The sequence below is a fragment of the Oncorhynchus masou genome, chromosome 18 (genome assembly GCF_036934945.1).
Source record: "Oncorhynchus masou masou isolate Uvic2021 chromosome 18, UVic_Omas_1.1, whole genome shotgun sequence".
In the NCBI taxonomy this organism is placed as follows: Eukaryota; Metazoa; Chordata; class Actinopteri; order Salmoniformes; family Salmonidae; genus Oncorhynchus; species Oncorhynchus masou.
The window spans coordinates 37643511-37654213 of record NC_088229.1 but is presented as its reverse complement, the minus strand read 5'-3'; the positions used below and the strand labels follow the sequence as shown (position 1 = coordinate 37654213).

Here is a 10703-nt window from a genome sequence, read left to right as displayed (position 1 = left end):
TAAGCTAATGCCACTGTTTGCTAGCACGATTATAGTGTACGAATTATCTTGATTTTTCGCTATTTGCCCATACACTGTTGTAAAAGGGTATTTTTGGTAGTTAATTTAACCCTTTCATTATAGCTAGCTAGCTAACTTAATTATTTGATTTAGTCTATTTTACCAAGCGAACTGCGGTGCAGCCAGCAATCAATATGAACGTTGATACTCCACAGCCAGTCATACCAGGGGGCTCTTCTTCAATTTCCTCGACATCCAGTAATTGCATCACTAACAACAATGCAGCAACTAATGCCAGCAGTATCCCCTCGGTTGCCATAAGTAATGGTAAGTATTTCCGCTCATTTTGAGGTTATAAACAGCTTTATGAGCTGGCTTTAGACACGGTTACACAACACATGAATGGTCTGCTATTTACTAGCTAAGCAAACTAGATCAAAAGTGACTCAGAACTGTTGAAATTCTTCAAGTACAGTATCCCACACATATAGCACCATACAGAACTTGAAACCCATCTTAGATCTAGCACGTTCATTGCTTGCTGTTTTGTGAAACAGTCCATAGCTTAGCCCAAAGCTGGACCTTGGCTATCAACATCTCAGCTACATTTAGGAAGACATTAAACCATGTCATTATGTTTTTTTTTGTTTCAGCCCCAACCTCGGCTACCATGGCCACACCATCATCTGACACATCCGTGTCCAACGGTGTCTATGTTCCCAGTGGCATTGCCAACGGCGATGTGAAGCCTGTAATCTCCACCACACCACTGGCTGACTTTCTCATGCAATTGGAGGACTACACTCCTACAGTGAGTCATACCCCTTTTTAAAGTCGTAACATTAGTTCACGAGAAGACAAATGTAGATTACGTTTTTCGCATACCTAGGCTGATGACAACAGTCAATTTACTTGTATACATATTGCATATTTGTGTTAAGTAGTTTATATTTAGATTATAAATGTCCTTCCGGTATCAATTGTGGTGATGCTAGGGTTCAAAATACCATACTAAAACACATCACAATGACTTCAGTCCAACCATTTGTTTGCCAGATCCCTGATGCAGTGACAGGCTACTATCTCAACCGGGCCGGCTTTGAGGCGTCTGATCCGCGAATGTAAGCCTCATCTTGTTTACTTCTTTACCTGCAAAGTGTCCTCTCCATCTTTCAGCTTTTACACCAGTTATATCAACTAATTTCACTGCCAAATGTAAACATTAAATATGCCCATTGTTTTCAGAATCCGTTTGGTCTCCCTAGCAGCTCAGAAATTCATCTCAGACATTGCTAACGATGCCCTGCAGCATTGTAAAATGAAGGGCACGGCCTCTGGGAGCTCCAGGAACAAGACAAAGGTTGGTGCATTTCTGATGTTATTGAAACATAACATAGGCTAAACATCTCAGTGAATGAACACTAACTGTTTACATGAGTTGCACAGAATTATTCATGCACAAGTATGACTGTATTGTTGATTGGTTTCTCACTATGTCATCCCACCTCTTCTCTCCCAAAGCAGGACAAGAAGTACACATTGACCATGGAGGACCTCTCCCCTGCCCTGTCTGAGTATGGCATCAACGTAAAGAAACCTCATTACTTCACATAGGATATTGGCATATGCAGTCTGGCAGCTTCTGCTGTTTTTGCGCCTCATAAACCCCTTATGATGGTCATTTAGGATGGCCATGGAATATTAATTGCAGTCACACTTTTGTTCTGTTTTTTTTCTTCCAAGTAGAGCATGCTTTACTTTGTTTGAATTTGAGCTTGTAATATTTTATTGAGACAAATAAAACATTCAGCAATTACTTATTTCTGACTTTGTGCTTTTTCATTTATGTACTTTTTTTTTTTACTCTGGTGTACAAGGAGAAGAGTTATGGGTCGTTTATATACTCTTGATTTGGATGCGATAACATTAGTAGCCCCCCAAATTTTTTTTTTGAGTGGAGGCAATCAGTAATGCTTGTCCATGGAAGTGAGCCGTAGTAATTGTCCACCCGCGGCTACCGTAGATTTAGGAACTGCAGTTCTTTTTGAATTCGTTCGCTAATGACATGCTTTCGGCTAACCACTGAATAGTTTCACGTGTTGTTTTACTTGTGCGTGAAAATAAATAACAATGAATGTTCAGCCTTCTAACCCCAACAACCCGATTGTGTTCTTTGATGTCACCATTGGAGGACAAGTGAGTAACTAGTTTTATTGCTTGCATAGCTATGAAATGGCCAGCTAGCACATTGTTGGCTAGCCTGCCTGCTAACTTTCCCCCAAAATGTAATTATGACAAATCTAGCTAGCCATCACTTTGAGGCTCAAAAACATCCCATATAATATGTAGACATGTGGTCTCAAGCAATAGATAGCACTTCGTACGTTAGCTAACGTTACGTGATAATAGTTTATTTGTAGTAGCTACGAATGCACAAATCATAAATCCAAAGGCGCAACATCGCGAGACTTCCGGGAACGCTTGCGAAACACATCAACCTTTGAGGAATGAGAGAAGTAAAACATTCTCCCTTTGAGAGAATTAACTACTCTGAAGATGCAACGTAGTTTTGAGCCTATGTCTTCATTATTTTAACATGTTATTAAGACAAACTGACACGTTTTTATTTTCGTTAATCTGCTTCTCCAACAGAAATTCCCCATCACACTCGTGGGCGATGTTATGGCAACGTTGGCTAGTTAAATTCATGCGGAGAACAAGTATTTCGGAGCGCCTTTGATTTGACCACATACGCAGTTCGTCGTGAGACGGGCTTTAGACCGGATGACGTTTCTTAAAAAAAATGTTTTTATTAACAACAAATCAATACGTAAAGCACATGAGGGAACACAAGCATACATAGATTACAAACAATGGACAATGGAGCTAGGGGGTACAATATCACATTACAATTACAAGGACCTTAAGGGACATGCATATACTTACAATTCTAACAGCTTTTTTGTTAGTAGAGCATTTAACCGTCTTAAAATACAGTTCAATTTCTTTTTGTAGGGTACGAAAATGTGGTTTTCTGTTTGTAAATTTACATTTGTGTATATGAAATTTGGCCAAAAGAATAATGAAATTAATTACATAAAAATGTTTCCGCTTATTTCTATTGTATGTAAAGAATCCAAACAGTACATCTCTCCACAATAGTGTAAACTCTTCATAAATGTGTTCAATTATAAACCTACTGATGTCTTGCCACAGTTTTCTTTCATGCATACAATGCCAAAAAAGATGCAAAACTGTTTCTGGGTGGTCATTACAAAAGGAGCAATTTGAGTTGATGTTTTCCTTAAACTTCTTCATATAGTGGTTGGCAGGATAATATTTATGAATAATTTTAAAGAACTTCCTTAATTTTGTTAACAAGTAGGTATGTGTGTGGCAACATCCAAACTTTTTTCCAACATATATTATCAATAAATCCATTCCAATAAGGCATGACATAAGGTATAGTTTCAGCAGGATGTTGTATCTATACCAGATTACGTTTCTCTTCATGAACTTAGCTAGCCAACGTCGTCATTACATTGCTTACAAGTGTGATTAGAGCTTTCTATTGGTGAATACGTTTTTAGCCTATCTTCATACTGTTCTGTCTTTGACAAAGGCAAAAACAGTACCGAAGATTTTTATTAATAACCCAAGATGGATCACAGCCTGTCATTTCCAATGGGAGAAAATTAATCAGTGGCGCAGCGGTCTAAGGCACTGCAACCCAGTGCTAGAGGTGTCACTACAGACCGTGGTTCGATCCTGGGCTGTATCACAACTGGCCGTGATTGGGAGACCCATAGGGCAGTGCGCAATAAGAATTTTTGTAAATGAGAATTTCTTAACTGACTTGCCTAGTTAAATAAAAACAAGCGAGGAGATGGGCAGAGCATGAGCTAGCAATATCCTATTGGCACGTTCTAGCAAGTATTTGCATATTTCTGTTAGGGAACGGCTACTTCGTGAAGTTGGTGTTTGCAATAACTCAATTCACCCTTGAACAAAAAACCAAAACATTTTGTTGAAACATTGGCAAAGAGTAAAGTCTACAAAACTTAGTCCACTCTGTTTGTAACAGATAGTTTTGGTAACAAAACTATTGAGATCAAATGTTTCATCGATGAGTAAGATAGCAGCATTCTGGCCACTGGGCTTCCTCATTACCATATAGTGAATGGAAACGCCAACTGGATGCTTCACATTTATACATCTGGTGAAATCTCTGGTTTGTTGTTCCATCTGTGACAGTACAGTAATGTAGATAGCAAGAAAGTGCTGCTCCAATAGAATTCTCCTATCACACTTGTAGGAAAGAAATAGTAACGGCGTCTTTTTGTATGCACTAACTCCGCCATGGTTTGTTGTACAAAGTTAATGTAGAAATTAATGAACTACAATCCCAACTCTCTGTTTTAAAGTTGAGAAAAGTTATTAATCCTCACTAGCGTTAAGGTTATGGGAAACCTTTGGAACTTTCATTTAAGCAAGAAAGAATCTTTCAAATATAAAAGATAGGCTAACTGTGTGCGGTTTAGCAAAGTAGCACCAAGCTGTTTTTACACACCGCCTCGCTATGACACATCCTCTCACTTTCTCGCATTTCCAATGGACCGTTCAATTTCACATTTCCGTCTAGATCGCGTTTCTCAAAATACAGCAGGGTGCAACTTTCCTAAACTGCGTAAAGTTAAGTATCTTTTTACAAGTGTTAATTCTATACATAGAATAAAATCTTTTTTTATTATTCTTGCTTATATGAAAGTTAAGTTCCAAGTGTTTTTAAAGTTGTATCGCATGCCAGGCGTATTTGCGTTTAGACAGAGGTTTTCCCTCACAAGGCTAAAGGGGATGTCCAATGGCTCAGTGTAATGGAATTGAAGTTAATTAATAAGGGCTAGTGGTTCTCCAATAACCAGAGAATATTCAGAAAGATATTAAATTCACATTTTGTATCAAATAAAAAAATGTTGCTTGCATACACCACCAAGATGGCATAGCAGTCAGACGTCTTTTGTCCTCGTCTTGTCGTGTCCCATATATATTTACAACTTCATTCGCATACCTTTTTATATATATTTTATTTTTATTTTCCATAAACCCAACTTCAAAACACTCTCCGGCAACCCGCCTCACCAATTTATATTTAAAAAACAAAGAGTGTATTATTTACCTCAAATCTGTAATCCTCCATAGAAGCTAGCCAGAAGCTAGCCAGGTAGGTAGCTTCTTTACTGGCTAATCATTAGTATTCAGCTAACCACGGTTTGTGGTCATCAGCTATCCTTTAGCTCGAAAACCTATCGCCAGTTTTGTATGGCGCGGCTTGGACCGGAACATACCGGACCTATTCTTCTCTCCATGTCCCCGGATTTCAACTGCAAGCTCTGGACATTTATACCTGGATCTCACAGCTAGCTAGCTGCTATCCGTGTAACTATCGGCTTACGTCAATCCCGGAGCAAACATCAATTATTCCGGAGCTAGCCAGCTGAAGAGTTCCATCAGCCACTCCTGGGCTACAATCACCTATCCGGACCCGTTTTACTGCCAGCGTGGAGCCCCACCAGGCCTTCACAACTGGACTACCGAGGTTATTTGCCGAGGGAGTTATCCAGCTGGCTCCTCCGTCACGACGTTACCTCAACGCCCATCTGCGGTCCGCTAATCGTTAGCTGTCTTGTCGGCTGCTATCTTAATAGATCTAATAGATTTCTTGGGCCTCAAAAACTATTTTTTTTTGGCAAATTGGATTGATCCCCTCTACCACACGGAACCCCACTAATCCTACCGACAGTAACGCACAAGGTGGCTAAAAACAGACCTCCATCCTATGCAAGCTTGCGACCGATGGCCTGGCTAGCTGTTGAGATCAACGTGACCCCAACCAACCTCACTACTCACTGGACCCTTTTGATCACTCGACTAAGCATGCCTCTCCTTAATGTCAATATGCCTTGTCCATTGCTGTTCTGGTTAGTGTTTATTGGCTTATTTCACTGTAGAGCCTCTAGTCCTGCTCACTATACCTTATCCAACCTATTAGTTCCCACACATGCGATGACATCTCCTGGTTTCAATTATGTTTCTAGAGACAATATCTCTCTCATCATCACTCAATACCTAGGTTTACCTCCACTGTATTCACATCCTACCATACCTTTGTCTGTACATTATACCTTGAAGCTATTTTATGGCCCCCAGAAACCTCCTTTTACTCTCTGTTCCAGATGTTCTAGACGACCAATTCTCATTTATTTTAGCCGTACCCTTATCCTACCCCTCCTCTTTTCCTCTGGTGATGTAGAGGTGAATCCAGGCCCTGCAGTGCCTAGCTCCACTCCTATTCCCCAGGTGCTCTCTTTTGATGACTTCTGTAACCGTAATAGCCTTGGTTTCATGCATGCTAACATTAGAAGCCTCCTCCCTAAGTTTGTTTTATTCCCTGCTTTAGCACACTCTGCCAACCCGGATGTTCTAGCTATGTCTGAATCCTGGCTTAGGAAGACCACCAAAAATTCTGAAATTTTCATCCCTAACTACAACATTTTCAGACAAGATAGAACTGCCAAAGGGGGCGGTGTTGCAATCTACTGCAAATATAGCCTGCAGAGTTCTGTCCTACTATCCAGGTCTGTACTCAAACAATTTGAACTTCTACTTTTAAAAATCCACCTCTCTAAAAACAAGTCTCTCACCGTTGCCGCCTGCTATAGACCACCCTCTGCCCCCAGCTGTGCTCTGGACACCGTATTGTGAACTGATTGCCACCCATCTATCTTCAGAGCTCGTGCTGCTAGGCGACCTAAACTGGAACATGCGTAACACCCCAGCCATCCTACAATCTAAGCTTGATGCCCTCAATCTCACACAAATTACCAATGAACCTACCAGGTACCTCCCCAAAGCCGTAAACACGGGCACCCTCATAGATATCATCCTAACCAACTTGCCCTCTAAATACACCTCTGCTGTCTTCAACCAAGATCTCAGCGATCACTGCCTCATTGCCTGCATCCGTAATGCGTCAGCGGTCAAATGACCTCCACTCATCACTGTCAAACGCTCCCTGAAACACTTCAGCGAGCAGGCCTTTGTAATCGACCTGGCTGGGGTATCCTGGAAGGATATTGACCTCATCCTGTCAGTAGAGGATGCCTGGTTATTTTTATGAAATGCCTTCCTAACCATCTTAAATAAGCATGCCCCATTCAAGAAATTTAGAACCAGGAACAGATATAGCCCTTGGTTCTCCCCAGACATGACTGCCCTTAACCAACACAAAAACATCCTATGGCTTTCTGCATTAGCATTGAACAGCCCCCGTGTTATGCAGCTTTTCAGGGAAGATAGAAACCATTATACACAGGCAGTTAGAAAAGCCAAGGCTAGCTTTTTCAAGCAGAAATTTGCTTCCTGCAACACTCACTCAAAAATGTTCTGGGACACTGTAAAGTCCATGGAGAATAAGAACACCTCCTCCCAGCTGCCCACTGCACTGAAGATGGGAAACACTGTCACCACTGATAAATCCACTATAATTAAGAATTTCAAATTTTCTACGGCTGCACCCCCCACAGCAATTTGCCCACGCCTCCCCCATTTATCCTTCTCCCAAATCCAGTCAGCTAATGTTCTGAAAGAGCTGCAAAATCTGGACCCCTACAAATCAGCCGGGCTAGACTATCTGGACCCTTTCTAAAATGATCTGCCGAAATTGTTGCCACCCCTATTACTAGCCTGTTCAACCTCTCTTTCGTGTCGTCTGAGATTCCCAAAGATTGGAAAGCAGCTGCGGTCATCCCCATCTTCAAAGGGGGGTACAATATTGACCCAAACTGCTACAGACCTATATCTATCCTACCCTGCGTTTCTAAGGTCTTCGAAAGCCAAGTCAACAAACAGATTACTGACCATTTCGAATCTCACCATACCCTCTCTCCTATGCAATCTGGTTTCAGAGCTGGTCATGGGTGCACCTAAGACACGCTCAAGGTACTAAACGATATCTTAACCGCCATCGATAAGAAACATTACTGTGCAGCCGTATTCATTGATCTGGCGACTCTGTCAATCACCACACCCTCATCGGCAGACTCAACAGCCTTGGTTTCTCAAATGATTGCCTCGCCTGGTTCACCAACTACTTCTCTGAGAGTTCAGTGTGTCAAATCGGAGGGTCTGCTGTCCGGACCTCTGGCAGTCTCTATGGGGGTGCCACAGGGTTCAATTCTTGGACCGTACTCTCTTCTCTGTATACATCAATGATGTCGCTCTTGCTGCTGGTGAGTCTCTGATCCACCTCTACGCAGACGACACCATTCTGTATACTTCTGTCACATCTTTTGACACTGTGTTAACAACCCTCCAGGCAAGCTTCAATGCCATACAACTCTCCTTCCGTGGCCTCCAATTGCTCTTAAATACAAGTAAAACTAAATGCATGCTCTTCAACCGATCGCTACCTGCCTGCCTGTCCAACATCACTACTCTGGACAGCTCTGACTTAGAATACGTGGACAACTACAAATACCTAGGTGTCTGGTTAGACTGTAAACTCTCCTTCCAGACCCACATCAAACATCTCCAATCCAAAGTTAAATCTAGAATTGGCTTCCTATTTCGCAACAAAGCATCCTTCACTCATGCTGCCAAACATACCCTTGTAAAACTGACCATCCTGCCAATCCTCGACTTCGGCGATGTCTTTTACACAATAGCTTCCAATACCCTACTCAACAAGTTGGATGCAGTCTATCACAGTGCCATCCGTTTTGTCACCAAAGCACCATGTACTACCCACCATTGCGACCTGTACTCTCTCGTTGGCTGGCCCTCGCTTCATACTCGTCGCCAAACCCACTGGCTCCATGTCATCTAGAAGACCCTGCTAGGTAAAGCCCTGCCTTATCTCAGCTCGCTGGTCACCATAGCATCACCCACCTGTAGCACGCGCTCCAGCAGGTATATCTCTCTGGTCACCCCCAAAACCAATTCTTTCTTTGGCCGCCTCTCCTTCCAGTTCTCTGCTGCCAATGACTGGAACAAACTACAAAAATCTCTGAAACTGGAAGCACTTATCTCCCTCACTAGCTTTAAGCACCAGCTGTCAGAGCAGCTCACAGATTACTGCACCTGTACATAGCCCACCTATAATTTAGCCCAAACAACTACCTCTTTCCCTACTGTATTTATTTATTTAGCTCCTTTGCACCCCATTATTTTTATTTCTACTTTGCACATTCTTCCACTGCAAATCTACCATTCCAGTGTTTTACTTGCTATATTGTATTTACTTTGCCACCATGGCCTTTTTTTGTCTTTACCTCCCTTATCTCACCTCATTTGCTCACATAGTATATAGACTTGTTTCTACTGTATAATTGACCATGTTTGTTTTACTCCATGTGTAACTCTGTGTTGTTGTATGTGTCGAACTGCATTTCTTTATCTTGGCCAGGTCGCATTTGTAAATGAGAACTTGTTCTCAACTAGCCTACCTGGTTAAATAAAGGAGAAATAAAAAAAAATACATGTGTGTTTCTGTTTTGGTTGCACTGTCTGATGCGCTGTTATCTACTTTTAAACGTGGCCCGGTCACATAGAAACGACTAGTTCCGGCAAAGATATTGTGAATGCAACATGTCTGGCAGGTGAAATGGTGAGGGAACTACTCACTCAGTGCAAAATGTGGATTTAATATTTTTCAGAATTTTGTCTGGTTTATCGAGAACCATTTTCAACTGGACACACATTTACAAGATTCTTTGTTCTCAATTCGTAAGAAAATTGTAAGTAGGCTATCGCCAAGCACAGGTTAGTAGAACATTTGCCTGGAATTCTTTACACTAGCTACTTATCAATGACTAATCGCTTAGCTGGAACGCAGATAGTAATGATCAGACTAGCCAATGATTTATTAGCTAGCATTGTGGCTCTCCTACTCAGCGAATCCCAGCCTGGAGGTCCAGACTAATAGTGCTGCTTTTCTGTTCTAGCTGATCATTGATTGCACCCTCCGCACAGAGTTGTGTGGTGTCCAATCCTAGGTCTAAATCAGTCCTTGTTTAGAGGGGAAGAATGAATATCAGCAGTGGAACTGGGCTGGTTTCGAGGTCCAGATTAGAGTTTTCCTTTGGTAAGAGGACCCAATTCATTTGGAATTTGACTCTTTCCTCTCCACCAGATACACTAAATAATAGACAGACGTTCATATTTTAATGTAATCTGACACAAGAAAGTTTGGTCATGACTCATGAGGACATTGCGCATTTGACATGACCAGCAGATGGAGTCTGTTACCAATATTGTGGATTTTGTTAGGGCAGTTGGTCATTTGTCACTTTATGAAAAACACAGCGTACTTGGCAGTAAAGGGCGGGACTGTGTCACCACATTTGATGACTTAAGCCGGTTTTTAATTGTGTGTAGGACACTGTAGGCCTACACTAGGGGCTCAATTCAATCATTGTTGTACAGTAGCAGTCTTTTCTCATGGTAAATATAGGCCATTCCATGGTTGCATAGCCCCAAATGTTTTGGTGTCTCAGATTGTTCTGGTAATTCTCACAAACTTATACTGAACAAAAATATAAACGCAACATGTTAAGTGTTGGTCCCATGTTTCATGAGCTGAAAAAATGGCAGACATTTTCCACACACACATCTTATTCCTCTCAAATATTATGCACAAATTTGTT

At 41.6% G+C, this 10703-nt stretch overlaps 2 protein-coding genes across 4 annotated transcripts in view; both read left to right on the top strand.

The window, feature by feature from the left end:
• Window positions 1–194: 194 nt before the first annotated feature.
• On the top strand, window positions 195–1820 carry taf10 (TAF10 RNA polymerase II, TATA box binding protein (TBP)-associated factor). 2 transcript variants are annotated; one of them, XM_064923202.1, is made up of 5 exons: window positions 195–327; window positions 654–811; window positions 1057–1121; window positions 1246–1360; window positions 1525–1820. In XM_064923202.1, the coding sequence occupies exons 1-5, from the start codon at window positions 195–197 to the stop codon at window positions 1612–1614; spliced, it is 561 nt and encodes a 186-aa protein (XP_064779274.1). In that variant the 3' UTR covers window positions 1615–1820. The 2 variants fall into 2 exon arrangements, with proteins under 2 accessions (XP_064779274.1, XP_064779273.1); XM_064923201.1 differs by having other exon boundaries at window positions 1522–1820.
• Window positions 1821–2007: 187 nt separating this feature from the next.
• Window positions 2008–10703, top strand: part of ppih (peptidylprolyl isomerase H (cyclophilin H)) — a 43805-nt gene continuing 35109 nt past the window's right edge. Inside the window, exon 1 of one of the 2 annotated variants that reach the window (XM_064923187.1) lies at window positions 2008–2196. In XM_064923187.1, the coding sequence (XP_064779259.1) occupies window positions 2131–2196 (66 nt within the window). In that variant the 5' untranslated portion in view covers window positions 2008–2130. Of the gene's footprint in view, window positions 2197–9694; window positions 9820–10703 lie in introns of those variants that run through there. The other variant, XM_064923189.1, reaches the window with a different exon arrangement.